Here is a 27454-nt window from a genome sequence, read left to right as displayed (position 1 = left end):
TTTCTCCTGGAGGACTGGCGGAAGCGTGGGCACGCCGCTCTGCCAGTACTTCCGCGTGCGCATGCGCCGTGAGCGCGTTGTGCTTCCGGGCCGGCCCGATCAGGATCGGGATCAAGCCCGGGGTCGGGATCGCCGCGGCCGTTGCTGAGCCCCAACCGCCTCAACCGCCCCAACCGCCATGAACCGCTTCTTCGGCAAGGCCAAGCCTAAGGCGCCGCCGCCCAGCCTCACCGACTGCATCGGCACGGTCAGGGAGGGCCGGGGGCTGGGCTGGGCTGGGGGGGAGCTGGGGGCGGGCAGGAGCTGCTGTGGAAAAAAAGCTGCTGTGGAAAATCGGCTTCTACCGAAGTTAATGTTTGTCACAGGATATTGTCTTAGTGGCTAAGAATCGGCGTTGCTTTCTTGCAGTATCCGAACCCAAACGTGGCTCCAAACCTGTGTGGTTTGAACAGCCAGTGAGGCACTCGGTCAAAAATCAGGGTTGGCTTCCCCATTGTTAGCAGTGGACGCTTCAGTAGGTGGCCACAGCTCCCACAGCCGTCTGAGGTACTACCATCTACACGGATATTGCCAAAATGGAAAACGTAAACTGGGGACCAGGAAGTCTTGTTGTCCCTGACAGCAGCCTGCTCCCATCCTCAGTCCTGGCTGTCCTCCACCAGGAGCTTGTTCAACCCCAGTGGACTTTCAGACTTAATAAAAGCGTAATTTGAACAGCTACTTAGATCGCCAGCACCAGGAATTTAGGATTGTTTACCAAAAAAACGTGGTTGGCAAGGAACCGCAAGGAACTCCACATGGTTTTGATTTTGTTTTCTAGTTGGTTGTATTTATGTTCTCTGAAAATGTGACTGTACAAGGCACCAGGAGAAGCAGGGTTTCAGGCTTATTTCACACACGTGATGACTTGGCAACCATGGTAACTCTGAGTTGCAGAGTGTTTTTTAAGATATGAAGTCAAGAGCCCGTGTTGGTCATCTGCTCTGTGCTGGCTCTGAGCACAGTGTTTGGTATGAGGAAGTCTGTGAGCCAAACCACTGCATCATTACTGAGCTCATCTTAGCTTTTTAACTTGTTTTGACAACGTACTTTCTGTGGATGGAGCTAAACTGAAGACTGTTCTGTGTATTTTTGTAAGCAAGGGGAGAAACACAGCTCCTGTTCCAAGTCTGGGACTGAGCTTGTCTTGTTAATTTCCATAAAGAGATCCATCTGATCTGCGAAAGACGTACTCTATTTTCACTTTCTCCACAATATTTAAATCTTCAGTAAGCAAAGCACAGGTCCTACAAGAGGATAAATAGATTTTTTTTTTTTTGTTAAATTGCATTTGAGTTACTATTGAAAAGCATAGTGTGAGTTGGAGACTCAAGTGATGTCATTTCTGGCTTGCTGGCAGTTAGATATGTTTCCTTGCACCTTTTCAAAGAGTTGAACTACTTTGTAAGATCCCTTACCCTGTCACTGAATGCTAATTTTAAAAAGAAAAAGAACAAAGACAAGGGTTAGGCAGTGGTTGTGCTTACTGTTGGGATGTTCTTTGCTGCCTATGCAAGAGTAGCGTGGCTGAACCCAAGCTAGTCTGTGTACAGTGTACTTCATTGTGGTGAGAGAACAAACATAAGAATCAAGAGACAAACATCAAACATTGAGACACCCAAATGGTTGAAAACTTCTGAACTCAAGGAGCAGATTAAACAGTATTTTGGCTGAAAACAAAATATGGAACACTGAAACTCAGGAAGGACTTCTCCCTACTTCTCTTTCATGTCCTGTTACTGCCCAGTCTGCCAGCTGGCTGCGTGATGCCCTCCTGTCTCCCCACTTACACTCCATGGATATGTTCCTCGCTCCCCCTTTCCAGTTTCTGCTCGCTCTCTTGCTGTGCCTGCCTCAGTGATGCACTAAAAGGGGCAGAGGTTTTTGTTCTTGCTGCCGTAGCAGTCGGGTGACTCAAAGCTGTCATGAGGCTGGCAGGAGGAAGGCTGCATCAGGAAATGTGGCGTGGGCATTCTTTTTACTTTTTCTTCTTTGACAAACAGGCTCCAAATTAATGGAGAAGTAGGAAGGAAACAGCCTTGAACACAGGAATGATAGTTGGGACATTAATATTAAAATTCAGATTTTTATGCTATTTTATTCTTACTGAAATGAGCTGCTATTTTGCTTAGTAGGGATTTGGGATACCACAATCACTTTTTTTTTTTTTTTTTTGCTTGGATTGGGTGCCCCTCCTGCTCCCCTTGTTTCTGGACTTAGAAGCGGAGATGCCAGCACACTGTACCTGATTTTACAAAAGCAGAAAGGCTGTACATGCATGATACTCAGCTTATTTTTAGAAGCTTTTGTCCTGTGTAGTTCTTTATCTAGGAGAATCTGCCTCCATTCCTGCTTGTACTGACTGAAAGAATCGCTGCAGACTCTTACCTCAGTAACTGAGTTTCCCCTGCACAGGAGGCTGGTCTCAGAGATGTTTTTAGCTGGTAAAGATCTTGAGAAGGCTTTGAAACTGCAAGATTTTAAAACTCTCAGATGGCTTATTTGCTTGTTTAAGATTAAAATATTTGGTATAATAGAACCTGAATAAAAACTTTTCAATGCTAGATGTGCCTAGGCACTTTAATCTCTTAAAGAGTGGAGACTTTGTCTCTTTGCCTGCTTGGGATGCCTCTGGCAAATATGAACAGAGGTTTAAAAGGATCATCAGGACACAAAAATGAAGATCTGCATTATTATATGTGTTTAAACACACTGATAGCAAGTCAGAGTTGTAGATTTTCACTGATTGGTCTCACGTTATAATTGGAATGTGATTATATTCAAATCCCTTGGGAGGTTTCTTGGAAGGAAAAGTTAATGAGCTTTATTTGCTGTGCACGGGGAAGTGCTGTGGTGGTTGACGCTGAGGAGGCCGGCCTTGCTGTGAAGTTGTGCGTGCTGTTAGAAGCATCTATGGCCGTGCTCGGTTATGTGATAATCATCTTTAACCCTCATGCAGTAGGCTGAGAATATTTCTTCAAGGAGAGATCTGTCACACACAGTGCACCGGGACTACCAGGATTGGCTGCTGGAGGTCTCTTAGGGAGTTACCCTTGGGGTTGGGGGCAAAAATGCAGTAAGATTTCAGAGTGCCTGCCCCGCAGGCAGGCATTGTGAGCTGACTGGGTGTCCAAGAGAGCATCTCAAAATGAGGAGAATGTGTTACAATGGCAGAGCTTGCTGAAACCTTACGGCGCTTCTTGTGCTCCTTGTAGGAGGTGTTTCTGCCTTCAGATCCTCAACAAACTTTAAGCTGTTTGTAAAATCAATGAGGGGAAAAAATATCTTGTTTAGAGGCATAATCAGGATAAGGGTGTTCTTTTTGCTGTCCAATACCTGAATAAAATGCTAATAAATGCGCTTGGTTTTCCTGTCGTCTGTTACAGGTGGATAGCAGAGCTGAGTCGATAGACAAGAAAATCGCGAGGCTCGATGCTGAACTAGTGAAGTATAAGGATCAAATGAAGAAGATGAGAGAGGGACCTGCAAAGGTAACAGCCTTCTGTGGGATTTAAGCGTGAGAGGATGTGACTCGCACCCCTTGTCACGTAATGGTGGTGATGGAGCCAGTTCTTCAGGTTGTTAGAAATGCATCTTGCCTTACTAATGGGATATAAGATCCTGCAGGTTTATTTTTATTCTGAAGCATCTCTTAAATGTGTCTTTGAACAATGCCTTATTTATTTTTTTTAATTTCTTATTTGTTTTCTTTTATTTCTTACAAGTGTAGAGCTATTTCTTATAACTCCACCGATCAGCAGTAGCTTGCATGCCTCCCTTCTTCCTTTTGTTACCTGAATTAAGTCTGGTGGAGAGGCCATTCTGTTCACCTGCCAAAAGGAAAAGATCTGTGATATTCAGAGAAGGGTTAGGAAAGCCCAGTTTTGTAAGGTATAAATTTTTGTAATGTATAAATTACACAGTACCCAATAATAAACATGTCAAATGTTTGTTTAGTGATAAACACACCTAATATTATTTGTATCGTTAAAGTACCTTTTGCAATATTACTTCATGCTGGCCGTTAAGATATGTGGATGAAAGGTAGTTCTGATATTTAAATTGGACTTTATATTCTGCTTATGAAAAAGATCAAGAGCTGGAAATTTGGAAAGTATTTGTTATTAGCAGCATTACACACAGGCCTATTTTGTTAATCATTAATGCAGGATGAACACTGGACGTGACTTTTGTTGCAGTGTGCATTAGTAGCTGGTGACTGTTTTGGAAAGTTTAAATCCAATACATTAAAGTTTAAACACTATAACGCAGTGTACAGTCAAATACTTTTCCTAAGGTATTAATATTGTGTCTTCCAGAATACCGTAAAGCAGAAAGCGTTGAGAGTGTTAAAGCAGAAGCGAATGTAAGTTTAAACCTGTTTCAGTCTGGGGGTAATGAGGCTGTTTTGTTGAAGGAGCGTGTTGGACTTCCATTTTTCTTTCCAGTACTCTTGTTTCTGAGCATTCTTAAAAGAGAAATGCAGAACAAGCTAGCCAGCCCTTCAGAAGCGTATTACAGATCCAGTGTCAGCATATTTCAGCCTAATTTGTATGTTAGTATATGAAGTTGAATGGGGACAAGCTGACCTAAATCTGCCCATCACTAAAGCTATGCTTGGCTCGTGAACTTATATTCTAAGAGAAATACTATTTTATTTTTAAAAGTTTTTGTTGTTGTTGTTTTGGTTAGATTAAAGTTTCCTTTTTCCACCCAGTGCCCACCACTCTGCAGCCAAACTGCAGTGCAAAGCCACTGTGATTTGGATAACCTGCATTGCTTCCATTCTGCTTACAGCATCAGTAAGCAATGGCACGTATCTCTACCTTCCAGTGACTGAAACTTTTATGATATCATCTTTTAAAACTTTTATGATATCATAAAAGTGCCTCACCTGCAGCATAAGCCTAGACAAATATGGTATCAACATTAGTTAAAACAGAAGCTTAATTAGGAGTAGTTTTTTTCGGCTTTAAATACATGGAAATGTGTAATGGTCAGATTTCTGTGAAACTATTTTGTGATTGTTTATAATAATAATGAAAACAGAACAACTGTACTTGTCAGCAGATGACTACTTCTGATTTTTCAAGTTAAAAAAAAAAAAGATTTTCTTTTGTGACTATAAATACTGGTGTTTTAAAGCTGTTATTTGTGTTGTTTTTAACAGGTATGAACAGCAGCGGGATAATCTATCACAGCAGTCTTTTAATATGGAACAAGCGAATTACACCATTCAGGCACTGAAAGATACAAAGACAACGGTACCAGGATATTACTCTCATGTTTGTTTAATTTGTGTGTGTTACATCAGATACAAGCATGGTGTTTCACTCTATTCTAGGTTGATGCAATGAAACTGGGAGTGAAAGAAATGAAGAAAGCTTACAAGCAAGTCAAAATTGATCAAATAGAGGTGAGCTTCTATAGTTTAAAGGACAGAAGCAATGCACTAAAATAGTGATGATTTGTAACTGTGTAACTTCATGATGATTTGTAACTATGTAACTTTGCTTTGGTTTATGTTTGACTCTTTTTTTCTTCCCTTCATGGGACCATCATCTTAATTCTTTCCTTCTTTCTCTGGTACTGCACAATCAGTTGTTGGCGTTGTTATACTTATCAGTGTTTCCTTGCTGGGCTAATCTTTAATCTCTATGTTCCCTTCCTCTGCACTGCAGCATAAATGTTAGTGAATACTTCCTGCTATGGCTTCTTTGGCCTCCTTTCACCCCCTCCATGTTGCTACCCTTACATGCACATTAGTCCTTTGCTCCCCCTACTTTATGGTAGTGCCTGACTTAAAAAGTAAATAGACATAAAATAAACGCTTTCAAAAGGTGTGCAAGGCTTGGCCCTGTCTTCAGAAAATGCTGTTTAAAATGCTGTTTAAAAACATAAGAACTTCTAAATATTTTCAAGTATGCTGCACTTAAACTCTTATCAAATGCCATTGCTGAATTCCTCCAAGTTCTTTCCTGGGCTGTTTATATATATGTATCTCCTCCTTACTTGCACCTAAGTCATGCCAAAGTATCTTCTCAATTTTGCTGTGGCATAACTTAGGCTAGTCCTTAGATTTACTCTCCTGCTGGTCAAGATAATGCTGAGCTCTGGGTAGTTTATTGCAGACTTTCAGTTCACCCTGAAGAATATTCACTTTTATGTCATGTCCTCCTCCCTGACCCCTCAAGAAAAACAGAAAAACAAGGTTTTGCAGAGATGTTCTTGCTAGGTTCCTCTTTTTCTGCCTGATACAGTATTTATTAGAATTTTAATAGCAATTAAGACCAAGCTATAGTACTGAATGCATGTGTCTTGACTTGTATGAATGCTGCTTCAAAAAAATGATAAAAAAAAAAAAAAAAGGGAGTGTCTTGTATGCTGGAATTATTAAACAATTGACTAAGATCTGATAAATTCATCTGAAACTATTAAATGTGGACCAGTTGAAATTTTGTGTTGCTTCAGGATATACAAGATCAGTTGGAGGATATGATGGAAGAAGCCAATGAAGTCCAGGAAGCACTGAGTCGTAGCTACGGAACACCAGAGATTGATGAAGATGACTTGGAAGCAGGTAAGGAAAATGGAGAGGGAAGTAGAGTCATATTTTAGTTTCATTGGCCACACCACTCTTTTAAACTTAAAAGCTGCATTTCTTTTAAGTGCAGTAAGAAAAATATCAGACAATTATGAAAGAAATATTTATGGTATCAGTGAAGAAAAGAACGTTTTCTTTGTGTGCGTTTGCACGCATGCAAGTCTTTGTGTATTCCTGATGGCTGGCTAAGTAAGGAATGTCAGTATGAGTGTAAGCATTCAGTATGAATCCTGTTTCTCTTTAAGAACAACTCTTCTTTTGCAAAAGGAATTCCTTGCATAATTTTTCAACCAAATTAATTGAATTTCAGAACTGGATGCGCTGGGTGATGAGCTTTTGGCTGATGAAGACAATTCCTACTTAGATGAAGCTGCCTCTGCTCCAGCAATCCCAGAGGGCACTCCTGTTGACACAAAAAACAAAGTGAGTCCTTTGCTCCTTAGAAGCAAATTATGTATATTTTTCAAGTTAATCAAATTTACGTGGGTTGCTTGATTAGGAATCCTTGATATTTTGTAATCCATAATATTTTCGGTAGAAATGTTGTTTAATATCTAGTTTGTTTTAGATGCTGCGTATATATAATGCATATAATACATTTTAAGGAGCTAAAATGGCATTTTGGAACTGCTGTCTAACATCAGCAGTTAGACAGTAGAACTTAAGCATACCATTACAGCTGTTACTGTAGTTATTCTTAAAAATAGAAGAAAATCTTCTGTATATTTGCACTTTAGTATAGCTTATTGAGGAACAACACTGGTGCTCTTACTTTGATTCCAGCGGTGTTGACAATTTCAGATATGTCACAATTAACATTGTAAGGAAACTTTTGCAATATGTTTTGGTGGGTTGGGAATTGTTAACCTGTTCATCTTCCTTTCCTTCTTACAGGATGGCGTATTGGTGGATGAATTTGGATTGCCAAAGATTCCTGCAACATAAACGTTGCAAAAGCACAATGGATATAATGAACTACACTTTACAAATCAAATTAAGATTATTATTATTATTTTTGAAAATCCTGGAGAACTTGTCCTTCCAGTGTAACCTTAATATCACTACACCCTAGAATGCAATATGGCTGGCTGGTGGTGGTCTTTCTTTGAAGAAAGCTGTTCTACTACTGACTTTTCTATTAATGGAAAAACTTGGCACAGCTTCCTTCAGTGGAAGCAGTCGGTCTGATAGATTTTGGTTTCCCGTGTCTCATGGACAAAGTCGTACGTGAAGAATAGTGGTGGCTGTTCATTGCTGAGTTCTGTTCTGACTTCGTGAAACTAAGGCTGTATGTTGCCGCTTTCTCTGTGTAAAATAGCTCCCTTAACGCTTATTTGATAAAAAGAACCGAAAACGTTTTTAAACTACTTCAGCCTTGAGACTTTTATGCTATCGTAACTTGTAACCTTCGACGCTGTAACACAAATAGGGTTCTCGTTAACTTGATGTATTCTTTTATTGACATAAAATCACTTGGAGCAGCCGACCCCTTTGTGTGGCGTCTTTGGTGCCGCCGTTATCCCGCCCCCGCCCCGCCCAACCGCCGGCACAAAATGGCGGCGGGGCCCGCCCGGCGGAACATGGCGCCTCCCCGGCCCTCGCAGGGCGGAAGTGACGCGCCGGCCGCGCGCCCCGGCAGGCGGTTGCGAGATGGCGGCGCCCGGGGCCGCCGTTACGGTCACCGTCACCTACAGTAAGGGCCGCGGGCTGCCGGGGGGGCGCCGGGCGGGCGGGATGGGGGCTGGAGACGGAGATGGAACCGGAGCCAGGGGGCTGCCTCGGCCGGCCGCGTCTTCCTCTCCGTCCACCTGGGTCACCCGAGCGGCTCCAACAGAAAAGGGATTAAAAAAAAAAAAGGGTCTTTCCGTTATTTTCCGTTATTTACCGTTGTTTTCCGTATCGGTGGGGTGGTGCGGGTGCAGCGGGAGGGTGCTGTGGGAGCGGGTGGCAGGGCTTGTGGTGGGCAGCGCGGCGTGTGAAGGCAGGTGCTGCCCGCGGGACCCTCGTCTTATTTCCTGCGTAAACTGAAGGGTTTTTGGTTGGGAAAAGGCGAGATTGCAAAAGAAAAGTGTGGATGTTTGAGAGAAAGGGGTCGTTGTGCCCAGTTCTGGGGTCCCCAGTACAAGAGGGACATGGAGCTACTGGGGCGAGTCCAGAGGAGGGCTCCTGGGATGATGAGGGGACGTGGCTGAGGGAGCTGGGGCTGTTTGGCTTCAGAAAGAAAAGACTGAGGGGAGACCTCATCCATGTGTATGAATGTCTGAGGGGAGGGTGTGGAGAGCATGGAGCCGGGCTCTGTTCAGTGGTGCCCAGCGACAGGACAAGAGGCAACGGGCACAAACTGGAGCACAGGAGGTTCCGGCTCAATATGAGGGCACTTCTGTGCTGGGAGGGTGACGGAGCACTGGGACAGGCTGCCCAGAGAGGCAGTGGGGTCTCCTTCTCTGGAGATATTCAAACCCCGCCTGGATGCCATCCCGCACAGTGCTCTAGGTGATCCTGCTCAGCAGGGGGTTTGGACCAGATGATCTCCAGAGATCCCTGCCAACCTCGGCTATGCTGTAATTTTGTGATCAGCAATTGGGTGCTGATCTGGTGAAACGTTACTCAAAGGCATGCTGGAACAACTGAACTTTTTTTTTCTGGAGAAAAGAAGTAGGAGGGGGGAGAGGAAAGTGGAAAGGAAGGTGTGATCGACTCTGCAAATACACATAGAAGGTGACTGCAAAAAGGTAACGGTAGCCTGGACTCCTTCAAAATACTGTGGTTAATGAATTGGATTGAGGTTAGGCAGTAGGAGGAACACTGAGAATAGCAGAATATAAAATCAGTGGTGTTTTCATCAGTGGTTTTGTTCACAGAACTAGAAAGTTATTTATGGGTTACTTTCTAGTCATTAGACAGTGAGCTCTGCTCCTGTCCTTTTTGCACAATGTCGGTGCCATTCTTTCCACCTTTAGAGCTTGTTGCTTATTTTCATTTGCTCATTCCTGTTTTTGAACTGTTATGCTTGACCCATTATTTTGTGCAAATGTTTCCTTTATCACTTGGCAGTTTTATCTAAGAATTTTTGGTGGTGAGGCACTTTGTGGAGTAATCTGTTTGGATCATCATGATTCCTATGCTCACTGATGCCTTCAGAGAGCTCCATTTGATCTGGGAGGCTTACCAACAGCCTTATCTGAGTGTGCTTCTATCTTTCCAGTTATTACCTAGTAATTACTTTGCTATTAATAGTTAACAAACAGTAGGCACACTTTATCTTGGACTTCATTTTCTGGTTGCTGTCAGGTGCTGTTACTACTTTGCACAGGCATTTTTATTAAAGTTGTATGTGTGCGAAGGTGAATGTCGGGAAAGATGGAAATAAAGGTTAGGAAGGAGCAACAGCAGATCCACATGCATCACTTCACAATCTGCAAGACATTGAATTGATGCTGTTTTTTAAAAGATTTTGGAGATTTACAGTAGTCATTATTTTAAATTAGTATTTTCACTTACTGATATCATGGATAAGCCATGATATCTTGTGCTACAGTCTGCCCAAAGTGGTACTCAGAATTTGTTGTTAAAGCAGTTTCTATTATTAGGCAAACTTCAGCTATTCTCCTCTCCATTTGCTGTTTTTTAAATTTTTTTATTTTTTTTTAATTTTTTTTATTTTTTTTATTTTTTTCTTTCTTCTGTGTCTCAAAACAACCTTTTGAAATACACCAAGGTTAGGACTGAAATTTTCTTTTTTTATTGTTGTTACTGTTTTCTCTTTTTAACTGGGCAAATTGGGAAGGTCTGTTTATGGCAAATGTATCAGGGAGAGTTGGTATAGTGTTATTTTGATGTTAAAACCATTTAAAAATGCTGTTGGGAGTTTGCAAGCTTTTATGGCCTCAGCATAGCTTGTCATGTGACTGTGGCGGACGGGAACATTTTAAAATTGATGTTTCTAGCACTCTACTTTGCAAAAGATTAATGTGCTTAAAAATTAGTGGTGTAAGAATAGTTTTCCTTCTGGTATTTGTTCCGGAGCTTTCTCTTCCTGTGAACTAAAGAAATTAATTTCCCTTGGAGCCAGTGGTGGCTGATTCCTGTGGGTGCTTTCAGATTGACAGACCTTAAATGTGTGGGAGCAGAGGTTATGGATCAGTTGCGATGCAGAGATTAATTGACATATTCTTTTCTTCTAAGAAATTCCTGCTGTTTGCATGCAAGTAATTTTAGGGAGGTTGAGTAGGAGGAACCATTAGCGGAAGGTGATAGTGTATTGGGTTTGAATGGCAAGGGTTTGGGAGCAGGGGGGCTGCAGGGGCGGCCTCTGTGAGCAGAGCCCAGCAGCTGCCCCATGTCAGAGCAGAGCCAGCTCCAGACGGCCCCAAAAGGGAACCAGGCAGGCAGCAGCAGTTCCCCTGCGGGCTGTGCAGGGAGAGGCCCCTGGTGGAGCAGGCTGTCCCCCTGCAGCCCATGGGTGCCCCATGGAGCAGATCTCCACGCTGCAGCCCCCCCGTGGGTGGAGGAGCCCCCGGTGGAGCAGGTGGATGTGGCCTGGAGGAGGCTGCGGCCCATGGAGAGCCCCCGCAGGAGCAGGCCCCGGGCCGGAGCTGCAGCCCGTGGAGAGGAGCCCCCGCAGGAGCAGGGGGTCTGGGGGGAGCTGCCGCCCAGCTGTGGGGGACCCGTGCTGGAGCAGTTTGCTCCTGGGGGATGGATGGATGGACCCCGTGGGACGGAGCCGTGTGGGAGCAGTGCTTGAGGAGCTGCTGCCTGTGGGCAGCCCGTGTGGGATCAGCTGGGGAAGGACGGCATCCCGTGGGAGGGACCCCACGGGGAGCAGGGGCAGGGAGGGACCCTGAGGGAGTGGCGGAGAGCAAGCATCAGTCAGGGGCTGACCGCAGCCCCCATTCTCTTGCACTGCTTGTGGGAATGGAGGTAGAAGAGGGTGGTTGGGGGAAAGTGGTTTTAGTTTGCTTTTTGTTTCTCACTTCTCTAGTTTGATAGTAATTGGCAATACATTTTATTAATCTCCGTGTGCTGAGTCTGTTTTACTCATGACGATAATTATTGAGTGTTCTCCATGTCCTTATCTCTACCCTTGAGCCATTTTCATCATATTTTCTCCCCATTTTCCTTTGAGGATGGGGAGTGAGAGAGTGGCTGTGGTGGAGTTCAGCTGCCCATCTGGGTAAAATCACCACAGACTTCTCAAGTCTGGATGAGACTTCTCAAGACGGCTAAGGCTGCTTATCAGCAATGTTTTGGGCAGAAGTAGTCTTTGGACTATGAGAACTTGCTTCACGTGTATTAGGACTGGGGAACAAAGGTAGCATAAATTGTTTCAGATTCCCCAAGACTTACACCATTGGAAGTTCCTATAACTAGGAAGTGAAACAGATCATAAAGTTGTGGACTTTCATGCTTTAGCTTCTGGGTTGTCTAGGTCATATGCTCTGTTAAAAAGAAATGGAGAATAATGCATAGCAGGATCGTTATGCTGGTAGGATGCTCCTGACCCAACTCTTCGGGTTATTAGAAAGGAAAAGAAGGTTTTCAGCAGAAGTAAGTCACTCTAAAAGGAAGAAAATACATGAGAAAGTTGCAAGAGAATAGTGGTAATTGTGGCATTAAGGGGCATGGTTTACTGCCGGGACTTGGTAGGTCAGGTAGATGGCTGGATCTTGAAAGTCTTTTCCAACCTAGATGATTCTGTGAATCCTGTCATTTAAAATTAAGATTATACGAGGGAGTCGCTGACTTGAGAGTTTTCTGTGTTAATGGAAACAATTATTAGAAACTGATTCCCTATGATATTTTGATATTTTCAAGGTAATGGTAAGTATTACTCTTTTTTTGTTCTCATTTGTTTTGTTTTGTTTTTTGTTAGGCAATGAAAAACACAGTATTCAGGTTGCTTCACCACAGGAAGATAGTGAACCTACACTACAAGACATGGCTCTACTTATTGAACAAGTCACTGGTGTCCCAGTTCCTTTTCAGAAACTTATATACAAAGGTAACTTGTAAATCTGTCAGCGTTTCTTACAGATGTTTCATTGTAGTAGCTTTCAGGTGTCCGTGTTTTGAATGTCTTTAAAAAGACGTTCTTATGCCACTAACTGTAATTAATATTATTTTAACTATTTTTTCCCTCTCTCCCTTTCTGTTTAGGAAAGTCTCTGAAAGAATTGGAACAACCATTGTCAGCACTTGGTGTTAAAAACGGTTGCAAAGTCATGTTGATTGGAAAAAGGGTTGGTGTTATTTCAGAATTGCATTGTTTGTGCATTATCCTATTTCCTGTTATTCAGCCTCTGAACACAGACACTGCTTACAGCATAAAACTAATCTTGTTCACCTGCCCACAAAGCTGAGTTCATTCTCACATTATACTGCAAATAAGTCTGCAGCTTGTACAGCTCTACATTTCTGAAATTACATTATTGACAGACTTCTGCCTAATGTTACTTCTGATTGCTCCTGAACCTCCCTGAACCTCCTATTTTTCTGGTGGGGGGAAAAAAAAAGCTGTTGCTACTGATCCTGCTGAGTTATTTCTAGTGAAATGACTTGTGACTGGCTTTGCCAAGTGGAGTATGAGGTTGTATCAGCTGATACCAAGTTACCTCTACTTACAAAATAGTAAAATAACAAGGGAAAAACTGTTTGCACTTTTGTTTTTCACTTCAAATTTGTATCCTTTAATGTGTTTATATACATTGCCACTTTAACTGTATTTGTTAGTAAGCTTGGAGAAAAGTTTATTTGATAGGCACTAAAGTATGAAAAGGAAAACCACAGTGCAGTACGTGGTTTAAGTCAACAAAAGCCTTTATGTCTCTCTCACCACTGTTCCTGCTCTTCAGCTGCATAGTGACTCTTTGTTCAGTAGTTGTGGATATTTTCCTTTTCAATACACAGAACAGTCCAGAAGAAGAGGCTGAATTAAAGAAGTTAAAAGATCTGGAGAAGTCAGTGGAGCAAATAGCTAATAAGTTAGAGGAAGTTAATAAAGAGTTCACAAGTATCCAGAAGGTATGCCGGATTTTTGTTGTTTTATATCTTTACAAAACTGTTTTGTAGGTATATATTTAAATAATAAAAACAAACAACAAAAAAAAACCATACACAATCTTCTAAACATTTGTGTAGTAAGTAATAGGCTGTCCCTCTTAGCTGTTGAATAATAATATAATTGTAAAAATATTTTATCATAGAATATTTTTTTTCTGAATTTCAAATGCCATTTTTGAGTTTCCAAAATGGAGAAACGTATGGCACTGTAAAAAGGTAAATATTGTTGCATATTGAATAAATGATATTTTGTAGATCTAGAAAAACAGAAAGGATTATACCAAAGCTTAAAGAAGAATACCTCTTACTTTGAATTTTGTTTAATCTCTTAACGAGTAAGATCTGCTAGGCTTCCTTGATTGTGCAGAGTAATTGAATAAAGATTAAGATTGGAGTCCCCTTTGTACTTGAAACTACCAAAATAGTAGGTCTTGTTTTGATGTGGCATGTTGAGAGATGTTTTTTCCAAGCTGATCATTCAGTAAGGTGTGGAATTTTGTTTTTCCTGCCCTTTTTTCCTTACCAGGGATTTTTGGCAAAGGATCTGCAAGCAGAAGCTCTAAAACAGCTTGACAAGAGGATAAAAGGAACTGCAGAGCAGTTCATGAAGATCCTAGAGCAGATTGATGCCATTGTAAGTAAATAACAGCAGAAAAGGATCGAATCCCAACAGAATTTTAGGAAGATATATTTCTTCTAATTTATTTAATACTTTAAAATGCTAACAAATTTATTTTGGCTTTGAAAACTAGTTAATTGGTTTGCTCATTCTTTTCTTAATATCCAGCTCTTGCCCCTGTATGTCTCCAAAAGTCTACTTGGCAACATCTGTTTCTAAATGGTGACATTAATGCCTGTGTATGCATCCCCATTCTACAGAAGAGCTTCATTTGAGGCAGCAGCCTGCTAAGACTACATGAAATTGGGTATCCTTTACTTAAGTTTTACCCTTTTAGTTTGTCTTGGCAAACTTTAACATTAAACTTCATGGTAACAGTAAAGGTCTGGAAAAAAAAACAAAACATCTCAAGCACACTGTTTGCTATATTGCATAAGGAGAAGGCGGTTGTGAAGACTGAATAATTTTCTGGTCAGTTGTATACGGACTGACAGTACTTTAGTTCAAGGCGCCTGCATATTGAGGACTAAATTCTTTCTTTGGAATGTGTATCCAAAGTGAATCCAAGGTGTGTCCAAGTGCTTCACAGTCATTAATGGATCATAACCTTACAGCATCTTCCCAGAGTACAGTGTGTCTGCCTGTATCGTGCAGGAACTGAAAGCTAGGTGAGAATGAGGAATTTGTGCAGAGATATATGGAAGATTGTGGCAGCTGGGGTATTTTGTTATTCTGTTTTCGTGCTTGCTGGGTCACTGTCTGCAACTTCATTATATCATTCTTTCGCGTATCACAATCATAACCTTCTGCTCTAAAGAAAAACAAGGCTGCTTTTCTGTAGTTTTGCATGCCTTTGCAGTGACACTTTATGGGTTTATATCAGAAAGATTCCATGCAAATGCCTATAGCTGGTGAACCAAAGGAATTTGAATGGACAGATGTTTTGAAAAAACTCTGCAGCAAACCATGGAGTAATAATTAGAATTGGCTGTCTGCAGATGCTATACAACATGGATGTTCCTAGGATTTTTGTAGAGCTCGTCAACTTAAGTTTCTTCTTTCATATTGTTCCTTTTGAGTGGATAAATTAGCCTTTGCTGGTTGTTTTAGTTAACAGTTCTTAAATATATTTTTAAATTTTAATTATAATATACTGAGTATTTTAAATTCTTATTTCAATTTCCATTTCTGCCTCATATAAAGGAAAATATGTTGCTGTAAAACGTAGGCTTCATATAACTGATTCCCTGTTTGAAGTAGCAGATTTACTATGTGTTGTCATCAGATTATTGCTATTTTAACATCTCTTTCATGTGGATGGGATTAACGCATATACCTGAGCCCTTCAATTTTTGGTACTATGTCCTATTTAGAAGAAAGTCAGCACTTGGTTTATAGTTCTGGGAGGAGGCAGGCAGCCTCGAAAAATCCTCTTCACTGCTTCCTAGTTAACCCAAACTAAATTTCCTCTGTTAACTTTTGATTTTCGTATTTCTTCCCTGGCTTAAATAGAAAGTGTGCTATTATCTATCATTTTATCCCTCGTCCTGTATTATCTAGAGTATTTTGGGTTTCCAGGTTTAGTACAAGATTTTAGAAGTCTTACAGACATCTTTAAGTTTAGGAATTAGTGGAGTCCCTGTTCCTCAGTTTTATTTGAGCTGAACAGCCAGAGCTAAAACTAATTATGACTGATAGCTTTTCATATTTGTAATAGTTGTTTGTTACTTCTAGTGAAGAACCTATAAGAGTGTATGGCATTGATAACCATCACATTTTTAAAGCAAGAAATACAAGTGAGGCTTTTCACAGCAGTGAATGAAGCTATGTTATACATACCAAACTTTGTATTTATTTGTGTTAGCATACAAAGACAGTGTTTTTGGTCATGAAAACTGAACTTCTGAGAAACTGCTGTGAAATCTTGCAGATAAGTATGGTTGAATGGAACCTTTCCATAAAATGCAGCCATTCAGTGTACTAATCCTACAGCACATCAGGCTACCAACTTTGTGAAGTATTCCTTAGCTTTACGGTAGTTGTGCAGCATGCAGAGGTAGCAGCACAAAATGGTAATGAGATATGGATAATAAATGGGCTCCACTGAGGGGAAGGGGCATGGTTAAAAATGATAAACAGAAATTCAAAGCAGAAAAGTGTCAAACTTCCCAGAAGTAGTTTATCTGTATCTCAGAATTGTTTTATGTGGTATTTAAAACAAAACAACAAAAAGAAACGGAGATTGAGTGAACTATTTTCTGGTAACAAAGAAGCATGGATAAACTGTAGAAAGGAAACAGACCAGCAACTCACTTGGTAAATGTTGCAGTTTTCTTTCCTTGGCAGAATTGTTGTGAAAGTTCTTTAAATTGTCTTGGCCATCATACAGGTTTTTGATTGATCCAAACAACCTAGTTCGATACAAAATGAGCTTTGTGTGATTACAGAGAGCTAAGGCTGAGGAAGTCTGCATGTTGTTTTCTGTATTCTAGGGGTGTTGCCCTCTTACTGTTAGGATGTAAGCTCTTTAATTAGACAAGCTTAGTTTGGAACTAATACTTTTTACCAGGCTCCATTTCTTTATGAAATATGAATTTAAAAGTGCACAGTTAGGAAGTGACAGTCATACAGTATTGGAGTGAGAAAAAATATGGTGTCATCACCGCCAAAAGAGTGTAAGTGCAGTCTTGAAGGGATGCCTCTGGGTAGAGTAGCTGTAACTTAAACATCTTAACATTAAACATTCGTTTAAAACGGCTACTGCTTCTACAGAACAGGTGGATGGATCTTGTAAGTATCTTAACACATTTTTGAAGGCAGTTGGGCCTTTCTATAAGCCACATTTTTTTGTTTTTTTTTTTTTTTTCAAGAGGAATACTAATTCAGGTGTGTTCAGCAGTTGAAGATTTATCTGTGTGCATCAACAGCAATGCATTTATTTCAGCAGCTAAAGCGTTTGGTCAAGGAGTAAAAGTCAAATCACAATACTTACTGCAAATCTCTGCAAGCAGAACATAGAAAATGCTTGACTTAATCACAGTTCTTAAAAAATAAAAAATGAATACTGCAATCTGAGTGAGTACTTTGTTCTCACGATTCCTTATTAAATGGCAGATGTTGAATCTGGAAAGATGACATTGCAGAGAACATAGTGCTCTGAAAACAGAAAAAATCTTTCTGTTCTGAAATACAAGTCACTCATTTTGCTTGCATAAATTAACGGCAAATCTTCTGTCAGACTGAATGTGTTTGTACTGAGGACATTGATAATTTTAGTGACTCAAAGTTGTATTTAGGTGGCCCATCCCCCTTGAGGAATTTTTGGATTACAATTCCTCTGTAAAACTTAAATTACTGTGCTGTTCTGAAGAAGCTTTTTTCCACTATCTCCTTGTCACTGCCAATACTAAATTGATGTTTTGAAGATTAAAAGAAGGAAATACTCTGAAACTAACGTGCTGTTAGCAAACAATTCCCCAGCTTCTGTAAAGTTCTGTCACTTACTCTTGGAGCGATAAGAACTTACTACTAAATCTTCTCATGTGTTTGGATAAACAAACATTGGATAAGCTTTTCATGATGATAATGCTTAAATCTTTTAGTATGAATCAGAAGCATGACATTTAACAGTTACTTCTAAAGAAGCTGCTAAGGTGTTGCAGTGTCAACATGATGTGCTTACCTAATTTACCAATTTATTTAATGATAAATTATAATAATAATAACCTACTGAAATACAGTGTATTGGGGTTTTAAAAGAAATTAAGGAAAAAAAAACATTGCTGGCATTCTCTCTAACAAAAATCCTTATTTGCAACTGATTAGCATTGGTGATGTGTGGTAATTCTTTTAAAAATTATTTTTAAGCAATTTGGTAACAGAAAATAAGAAGGGTTCTAGCTATTATTGCTAAGGACTGCTAGCGTTGGAGATTTCCTTTCCTTCCTTCCCTCTCTCTCTCAAGAATGGTGTCACTTTGGTTCTACTGTGACAGCCATAAGTGATAAATTTAACTAGCATTTGCTTTGTGTAGTGATTGATTACACTGCTGTAAAGTGTTTTTTGGCATCAGATATTTCCTTCTGGGCTCTCTAATTTGGCAAATGAGGAGAGCAAAGATGTGGTAGTTATATACTAGCCTATAAAATTGTTATTGGAAGTGCTTCTGGAGCAAAGGGGAGTTGTGTAGAGCTGAGGTGATGTTCTTCGGCAGAGGGAGTTGTTTTCTTGGGAGACAGGCTGGGAGAATGCAAAAAATGAGGAGAGAGAGTGTTTTGTAAGAAGCAGCGCTCAGGAGAGAGAAATGCTGGGTGCTTAGTTAAAAAGAGAGAATAGGGAGGATGTAGAGATAGGAAAGTGCACAAACATGGATTTATGGCAGTGTAAAGGGTGGTTGGTTTAAGAATCTTTTGTAAAGCGTGAGTGTTGCGCATACAAAAGATGAAACTTTGTGGGTGTAATGTGTGCATTGACAGTGTGTCCTTTCCGTGTGGCCACACGGGGAGAACTGTCTGAGAGATGTGGTTAAGAAATTCTCTATTTTGGGAGTGTCAGGTGGGAAATGAGCAGAGCCCAAGTCCCTCTCCGGGTGAATGGGATGAAGAACCTGTGCTGGGTTGAAGCCAGCACTGCAATCAGCTTTTGAAAGTTTAAGACCATACAGATCAAGGACTGAAAGACTCAAACAAGCATTTTTAAGAACATGCTGTGCAGTAGGAAGCTTTATACTAACCCAAAATACTGCCCTGCAAGCAATGGTAGCACTGGAAATGTAGATTTGGCAAGAATTTTGCATAAGCACTAAGATTAAGCTGCTACTTTTTAAAATTTTAAATTAAACTTGGTTTTAATTAAATATTGAAATGTTATTGTGACTTAAGGTTTATTGCCAGCTTCACCTGTTAAACCCTGAATAGTTGGACAACGTATTCCTGGAGAGGAGACGTAAGCTGACTAAGGTAAAACAGAGAGACCGTGAGATTTAATTTGATGTTAAAATTTATAAACTTTACTAATTTGATTGCAAAACGCCTTTAAGCAGCTTTATAAGTTAGTACATTTACGTCTTCCAAGTCTCTGTGAAGGGCTTGACAAGGTCACAACAAAACAAAAACACGGCTATGAGGGTATATAAGTAAATATAGGAGTTTGTATGCATAAATACAATTAAGAACAGTTTTGAAAAATGTTGTCAAAAATATAAATAGTCCGAATATCTTCTATACACTCGGATTTCAAAGGTTCCTTCAGTTACCAATATCTGTTTTTGAAACAGATTGTGTGATAGCCCAGGTAGAATTCCCTGTCTGCTAACAGACAGGGAACAGGGAAAGCTAACTTGGGCCTATTCTGATGATAGAAAACTGTTAATTTGCTATTTCAGGTGGTAGGAATACTTGCACAGGCCATAGTCTTTCAGAAAGCGCATCCTGAGATTAGTGCTCAGCAAAGGGAAACAGGTGATGCAACTGAGCTAGTGCATAATTTCATTTTGACTTTGAAGTTTTCCACAACTTGGAATTTCTTAATAATCAAGGTATAGAAAAATTTCTGTGACAGTGTGATAACATCTTCATTTTCTGTTGAAAGTCAGCTATTAGTAATTATGTCTAACTGATCTTTGTTCTTTCAGGCTATTACATATATGTGGTCAAACTAGTGTGCATCAAATACGCTCTTTATGTTAAATGTTTCTTGTGATTTTTTTTTCTTTTAAAAAGTGAATTGTGTTGTTGAAAACAAAGAGAATTTATGTCTAAGATCCCTTACAATGCTTTATGCAACCTTGTAATATTTTTGTAACTTTTCTTTCTTTTTCCCTGAGACAGCTATAAATAGTCCAAAGGCCTTCATTTTTATTTGTGAACTAGAACTGGTGTTTGAAGAGTAGTCACCCACAGCTTTAAACTAACTTTTCAAATGTTTTCCTGTGTCTTTGGAGCATCCAGTTTCTGAAATAAAGCACGTAATAGAATCTTTTCACAACATCTTGCAGGAGGAAACATGCAGATTTAGCATGTTGCAGTGAGCAAGGGCTTCCTGTAGTACACAGTGCTAGAAAATACTTTGTGAAGAGTGATGTAGCTTCTTAAAATGAACAATTTAAATTTCTTATGCCAGTAGTTGCCAGTAGTTAAAAGGAGTTGTCATTTTAGACCATTGTTGAAAATGCAGTAACAGCTTGTGAACCTACCTTCTGCTGTAAATCCAAAGGAAATAAGGTGGCATTACACAAATGAAGAAAGTAACACACACACAACAGGCTTCTGTAGTAGAATTTACCTTGTGAAACTTGGAGTTAACCTGATAACTTACTTGCAAAGGTACTTCTTTCTCACAGAATAGGAGCATAAGGTTTTTAGGTAAGAATAATCATCTGTAGAGGTGTTTTGCTCATTTCAGAAAAACACCATAAACCTGAGCATGCTTCCCCACTAACTCTTCAATTTAGCATCATTTCAAAAGGACAAAGCGTACAGCAATCACTCAGTTGACATACGTTAATGTAGTGGGTGGAAGGAGTATGATGCAGTTTGAATCAAAGTAAAAGGAATGTCAGCATGTAACATGAAGAGATAGCAGAGGAGATCAGACATGATGCTTAGACTAGCAATGCCTGCATTACTGATGATGTGCTCTAATAATAGCGAGTGATTGAGTTAATGTGTTTATAAGAAATAAATATATCTTCATAGCTCCTGAAAAAAATGAACGTGATGCTCAGCAGGAGTTACCATATGACAAAAGCAGCGTATGAAGTCTATTGCTTTATGTTACCTAAAGACATGGTATAGATTTGCTAGGTCAGTTGTTTGCAATCCACTTGCTGTATCCATCATTTCTTTTAATTTATGACTTGCTTTTAAACTCTTTCTTGGGTAATCATCATCACTGAGCAGGTATGGCATTTCCAGGATGCCTGTTAAGAGGGCTCAGATCGTTCATACAGCCAAATTCTGCTGTATGCTTAGTATGTTCGCTTCAGCATTGAGCTACATCAACTTGTTTATTTTATTGCAGAATCTGCCAGAGAATTTCAGTGATTGCAAACTAAAAAAGAAAGGGTTGGTGAAAAGGGTTCAGGTGAGTTTTCCTCTTTTTTTTCTTCCTTCTCCATTAATGCTGGGCACTTGTGCCCTGAGAGTTGTTGAAAATGATAGCTGCTTATAGCTTAGATTTTTTGCTGTTTGTTCTTTCACAGATACGTCTTACGACATCTCTCTGAGTAGTGTTGAATAGCTTTATAAGGCAACATATAAAAATACAGAATTGCATAGTACATGCTGTTTTCACACTAGATTTGTAGTTTACATTAGTAGTTCACCTTATAGCTGCCTGATGATGAAAAGTAATTCTGATAACTTGTAAAAAGAAGGAAAAAAAAAAAAAGAATAATTCCTTCTTTCATGTATCTCTGTGGTTGGGAGTAATGAACAAGTCCAGGATACAAAGGTGTATTCTAAGGGAGCTAGGAAACACCTTGCTAGAACTATTCTTTGGAAAATGTGCTCACTATTGCAGTGTGCCAACTTTCTATAGATTGTAAGTCTCTAAAGTAAAATCTGTACAGAAGAGCAGCTCTGCTGGGGTTGGGGTTTTCCAGTTGTTTTTGCCATCTTATGGTGCTTTTAAAGACCCAGGTGTCTTCACGGGCCTTAGCCTGAAGGTTTGTAACCTAATACTGAAATTTATCCTCCAATCCTCCTCCTCCCCAGAACAAACTTCCATAAATGAATGGTAATGCTCACTCGTATTACTCTTCTGATGGGTATTATGCTAGCATCAGTCACAGGTTAGACTCCCAAAAAATATTTGTGAATGTGCTTGCATTCATATGTATGAATTGAAAGGTTTGGTTTGGTATGAGCTTACTCTTTGGTATGAGGTATACTCTTTGTATTCAGTTACAGAGGTAAGTTCAGTTAATGCAAATTGAAATGATGGTTTGCTGGCGTAGCTGTGTTTCACGGGGTTCTGAACACTTTTGATTCTGTGTGCCTAACCCAAAATAGCAAACCTTTCTAAAAGCAGTATGGCCATAAACCTTAGAACTCCACTCTTGGATGAAGTTATTACAGAAATAAGCGCGGGTTTGTATAAGAACTGCTGTTAGAGCATAAAATAGACTCTGCTGAGCAGAGATCAGAATTATCTATGTACTTTTATTGGCATAATGTTCTGCAACTGTACGTTATGATCCCTTTGAGGACTGCAAAAGAATCTAAGGGGTTTAAGACCAAACTATTCAAAAATAATTTATTTTTCGAGAGCAAGGAAATGATGGCAAGTTGTGCTTATTACTCTGAAGTATTCATGAAAGCAGGGTGGAACTATTAACTGTGTTCTGTTGCTAGCAATCACCCATATCTCCCAGAGATGGGAAGACAGAAGGAAAACACTCACAGCCAGAAACTGGTTGTTACCACCTTAATTTTTTCATCCCTCAAGTCATTACAGAAGCGAGCTGATGTCAGCTCAGGGGATTGGTTGAAGAATGATCCAAGAGTGTGGTTGAGAAACATTCGCTTCATACAACAGACTGACGTTTCAGAGGGATGGAAGTTTATTAATCACTTTAACGTGTGTAACAACAAATATCCAGTTTGACTGTTAAGTATAGTGCAGTTGTAGCAAAACTGAGTGCAAGAAGTTTATAGATCATGGGAGAGTCTGCTTAGAAACTGTGGTGAGTATGTTGAACTTGGTCTAAAAGGATTTATTGGTGGAGGTAGGAAGCTTACTCTGCTGGCACACCACAGGCAAGGTAACCAGGGGCTGCTGGCTCTTAAGTGCTGTGTGTGTACTTAAGTTGCTGTACTTGTAAGAATTTGTGTGCAGGTTGTAAGAAATGCTTAAGGTACTGTGGAGTACCCTTTTTGGGAAAAAACGCCTTCTATCTTTACAGGCATGCTGGCTGTTTACTGTGAAGACAAGGGTTCATGTTGTCCTGTAGTCTTGAGAAAGAGAGGAATCCGTGGTTTAATGATGGCTTGTTTTAGATTTGGCTGAGTAGGATTGTTACAGAACCGTGGCTACAGAAGCATGTGTTGTAGGAAGGAGTGTAAAATCACTAACTTGTCTGAACCTTTGTGATTGTTGATGTTGATTATGAACTTTTGAAGTAGTTCGGTGGCAGGACTGGTGAGGATGGGCAGCCCCCTTGTTGCTTTATCAAATACTATGTTTCTGTTGGATTCCAGGTAAACAAAATTGTTAATAGACCAATATCAGAACTGAACTCAAAGGCAGTCATCAGAGTGGCATCTTCATGTTCATGATGGAAACTTGAGTTTCTGTTCGTATAAAGCAGCCTGCTATTGCTGTAGTTGCATCCCTGCTAACACTTGTTTGTTTCTTCTTCTCAGGCTTTTCTTGCCCAGTGTGATACCATTGAAGGAAATATCGGACAAGAAATGGACAAGCTACAGTCAAAGAATTTGGCACTGGTGGAATGAGGAGCATTACCCTACATAATTAGGAAACATAATTGCTCTGTGAGCAAGAAGAAAAGTTTGCTCTTTGTTTTGGAGCACATATTCAGCTTGTTTTTTTTCTTAAAGCTCAGTCTGTTAGACTGGTACTAGTCAATCATTTCTTGCTGGTTGTCTTGTTTGCCGCTTGGTTAGACCTATTATTTTGAAAAGAAAATCCTTCCTGAAGAATTGCAGAAGTAATCTTTGTGGTGAATTGTTACGTATCGTATGGACAATTGTTTACTTAACTATGTTACAACGTTTGCAATGATGGGCAATATTTTCTGATGTCTTTGAATTTATTACAGCTCAAATCAAAGAAGGTCTATAACCATACAAGTGCCATAAGTTGCAATTTTAGGGCTTCAGCTCGATGGGAAAAGGCAAACTGAGACAACATCTAGGAAAGTTCAACGTTGGACTGGTAGGCAGTTCAGAGCAATAAAAAAAACCCTACACATTTGTATTTACTTAATGTTTGTATGCATTTATAAATATAAGAAAGCTTGACTATAAGGGAGTCGTACCTATTTTAGCCTTAAATTGTCAAAATAAATGGAATGTACTGTAACATGTATGGTACTTAATTTTGAGTGGTGCTTTAAGTTGTACTGAGCTCCTTGATACAGGTGTATGTTTTTTACATGGATTTCTGATTTACTGTATTTTTTTATAGCTTATTTTTATTGGTTGTTCCTTCTTGAGTTGTGGTAGAAAGTGAAATGAGATCACTTGTGCTGCTCAAACCTGAAGGGTTCCGTTAAAACAAGGTGTAACTAAGGGGCTATTTTGAAATGTTCTTTTTTCTACGTTTTTTTTTTTTCTGGTTTCAGTGAATTCATGATGCTAATGGAAAAAATGCAGTGCTTATTTCTAGTCTGTTAAGGTAACTAGTGATTTTTGTAGGATTTTACAGGTGACACAACTTTATTTTAGCAGTGCCATGTGACTGAAGTTACGTCTGATTCTCCCAGTCAGATATGTGCCAAGCTTAGCCTTCTCTGTTAGGTGAAAAATAAGCTTTTGCTGGAGACGGTGGCTTTCAGCGGGGGCAGCCAACTTTGTTTGCAGTTGTCAGTCATAGCTAACACCTCTAGTGGGAGTTGCTTTTTCCCTGCTGATTCTGATAGGTAAATCAGTCATGTACACAGTATAGACTGTATGGAGCCTATTTCTGTGAAAGAAAAAAAGAAAAAGAGCTCTTTCATCTCATGCCCTTGGATAGTGAGTTTTTTATCCATATAGGCAGTTATGGGGTTAGCTATCCTTACAAGGTAAAAACAGAAAACGTAAAAAAAAAAAAAAAAAAAAAAAAAGTTATAAATCTAAAAGTATTTGCTTGGTGTTTGTAATCAAAAGGACATTTTAGTGAAAAATGCCATTGGATGAATGAAGAAATAGCCGTGCATTAAAAAGGAACTTGCTCATTTAGAACTTGTATTCTAAAAATGCCTTTTGACCATACCAGAATGGAGTTGTCATATTCTTACTGTTAACCAGTTTCTGGAAGACTGTACTTTTTCCGTGTGAAACTGTTCTCAGCATCTGTGGAAGATATTAAGGTCTAAATTCCTTGTGAGCTTCCTTACCTTAAGCTAGGACATGATCAGGCTGTGTATTTTTTTCTAGGGCCGCTAGTCTGGTCATGTTCTATTTTCCCAGTTATTTTCCTATAACTTCAGGGTTACAAGGCAGAACAGTTGTAAACCACGTTTGTGAAGCCCTGGCTTCTTGCTGCTTCTGGGCCAGATTCAGCTGACTCTAAAACCACCAGCACCATAGTTGCTTGAATCAGGGGGATGCAAAATTAGCCACTTCCTTGTGATGGAAGGGATCCTCACCCTCTCAAATACGCGTGTGCTCCAACACATTGAAATTTCACAGGTACACGTCCATAAAGCAAAGAATTCTCTTCTGCTATCAAGAGAACTGGGAGCTGTGGTGATGGTTATAGGACTCTGTCCGTTTCTGCTGCTGCTGATATTTTTCTCTTGGGTGATAACATGCTATTTTCTTCTGGATCCTTCCATCAATGGAAAAGGCTACTGACTTCAGCCACTTCCATCTCTCCTGCCCAGAAATTGCTGCTCTTGGAGGTGTGCTGGTGTGAGTACATCCTCAACCTGTCTCAAAACCAGATGGGATAACCCAAAGATTTTACGTAGCAGATCTTTTAATAACTTGCTACTTTGAGGCAAAAAAAAAAAAAAAAAAAGAAAGGATGGTGACTCTCTCTCACCAGCACATCTGGATTCAGCAACGGGTGGTGGTTCTGAGCTGGAGACCCTCTATGGTCTAAGGTATGTTCCCACTGATTCTGCCACCTAGACATACCCTGACACCCAGCTTGCTGCCAGATCCATCCCCGTGCCCCCAGCTGCCCACCTCACCACCTCAGAAGGCAGACGAATTGCTCACCTTGGCGCTGCTTAGCCTCTTGTCTTCCTGCGGTTGCTGTATCGCTTTGGCTCACCTCAGATTTGCCATTCAGGCATAAGGTCGTGCCATGAAGTTTGTCTTAGAAAATGGAAGTTGTCCCACAGCTCCCCGTTCTTCCCCAGCTCCCTGTAGGCCATGATGTGAGACACCCCCAGCCTGCCAACCCACAGGGCTGCGGAGCCATCAGCTGTGAGATGGCTGGCTCTGTGAGAACAGCAGAAAATAGCTATTTTTTGTACTTTTTGGTGAAATTCTCAGTGAGCAAGTTCTGGCAGTAATATTGTGAGCCTGGAGTAATGCTTCTTGGTTTGTGGGCTTTTGTTTGTTTGTTTGTTTTTTTTGATGATCAGTCATGGTTTGGGGTGGTATGCTTGACACCACGGAACTCGGGACTGGAGTTTTTAGTTAACTTATTTTATTGTACTATGGTAAATAATAAAATACTGAAAGTGCTCTGCTGCCCTTGGTCCTGATGTGGTTATTAAACTACATGTGTGTGTTGTGGACAGGGTGCACGTTGCTGTCCCCATGAAAGCGCGTGCCGTGGAGGCCGGCAGGAGGAGTGGGGCAGGCGCTGCCATAACCAGCAGGCCTGTGGGGCCTCAAAGCCACGGGTAGTGGGAAGCTCAGCCTGGAAGAAAAGCTGCGCTTGATGGCTTTTTATTTATTTATTTTTTTATTTATTTTATTTTTGAAGTAATTTTCACAGTTATGTATCACCTGGAGTACTTTCAGCGGGTGTTTGGAGCATTTGGCTGTATGGGTGTACTGGTGGTGGGTTTAAAATTTCAGTTTTTATTTTTATTTTTTTTTATGTTTTTGGCACTTTGGGGGGGGAACTTGCAAGCACTTTAGTCGGAAGGCTCGGCACACGGCTGCAGGACGGTGCCTGCCCAGGCCTGGTGGCGCTCTGAGGGCGTAGCTGCTGGGGGGAAGTTGCTGAAGGCGGAGAATTTAATTCTGCCCCTGTTGCTGACAGTTTTATTTTGGGGATTTTTATTTTGGGGATGTTAGTAATTTTATTGTAATTTTGAATTATTTTTTTTTAGTTTTTGTAATCAGACTTTGGTAATTTTGCGTATGAACGTTTTTACTTTTGTAGTTAATTTTTTATTTTTGCGATTTTATTTTTGTAATTTTGGGGGGGCAATTTTTGTATTTTGGTAATTTTGATTTGGACTCTTTGATTTTTATTTTGGTGATTTTTATTTTGGTGATGTT

The 27454-nt window shown here is 40.2% G+C and overlaps 2 protein-coding genes across 6 annotated transcripts; both read left to right on the top strand.

Annotated features, from left to right (window-relative positions):
• Positions 1–71: 71 nt before the first annotated feature.
• Positions 72–8129, top strand: CHMP5 (charged multivesicular body protein 5). The gene is made up of 8 exons (XM_082754760.1): positions 72–247; positions 3426–3530; positions 4359–4405; positions 5210–5303; positions 5384–5455; positions 6511–6619; positions 6954–7066; positions 7538–8129. The coding sequence occupies exons 1-8, from the start codon at positions 179–181 to the stop codon at positions 7586–7588; spliced, it is 660 nt and encodes a 219-aa protein (XP_082610886.1). The 5' UTR covers positions 72–178; the 3' UTR covers positions 7589–8129.
• A 113-nt stretch (positions 8130–8242) lies between these two features.
• BAG1 (BAG cochaperone 1) lies at positions 8243–26688 on the top strand. 5 transcript variants are annotated; one of them, XR_014317029.1, is made up of 9 exons: positions 8243–8336; positions 12516–12644; positions 12800–12882; positions 13550–13663; positions 14229–14336; positions 14490–14628; positions 19214–19279; positions 21342–21404; positions 23687–23757. XR_014317029.1 is itself a non-coding variant. In XM_082754761.1 (7 exons), exons 1-7 carry the CDS (start codon positions 8294–8296, stop codon positions 23774–23776), a joined length of 630 nt encoding a protein of 209 aa, XP_082610887.1. In that variant the 5' UTR covers positions 8243–8293; the 3' UTR covers positions 23777–26688. The 5 variants fall into 5 exon arrangements, 2 of the variants coding, with proteins under 2 accessions (XP_082610887.1, XP_082610888.1); XR_014317030.1 differs by having other exon boundaries at positions 19202–19279; XR_014317028.1 differs by lacking the exon at positions 14490–14628 and having other exon boundaries at positions 19202–19279.
• The last annotated feature ends 766 nt before the right edge of the window (positions 26689–27454 follow it).

Source organism: Aythya marila (assembly GCF_965140915.1).
Source record: "Aythya marila genome assembly, chromosome: 2".
Lineage (NCBI taxonomy): Eukaryota > Metazoa > Chordata > Aves > Anseriformes > Anatidae > Aythya > Aythya marila.
The sequence above is the reverse complement of the archived record's forward strand: the minus strand, read 5'-3'. Positions and strand labels throughout refer to the sequence as shown.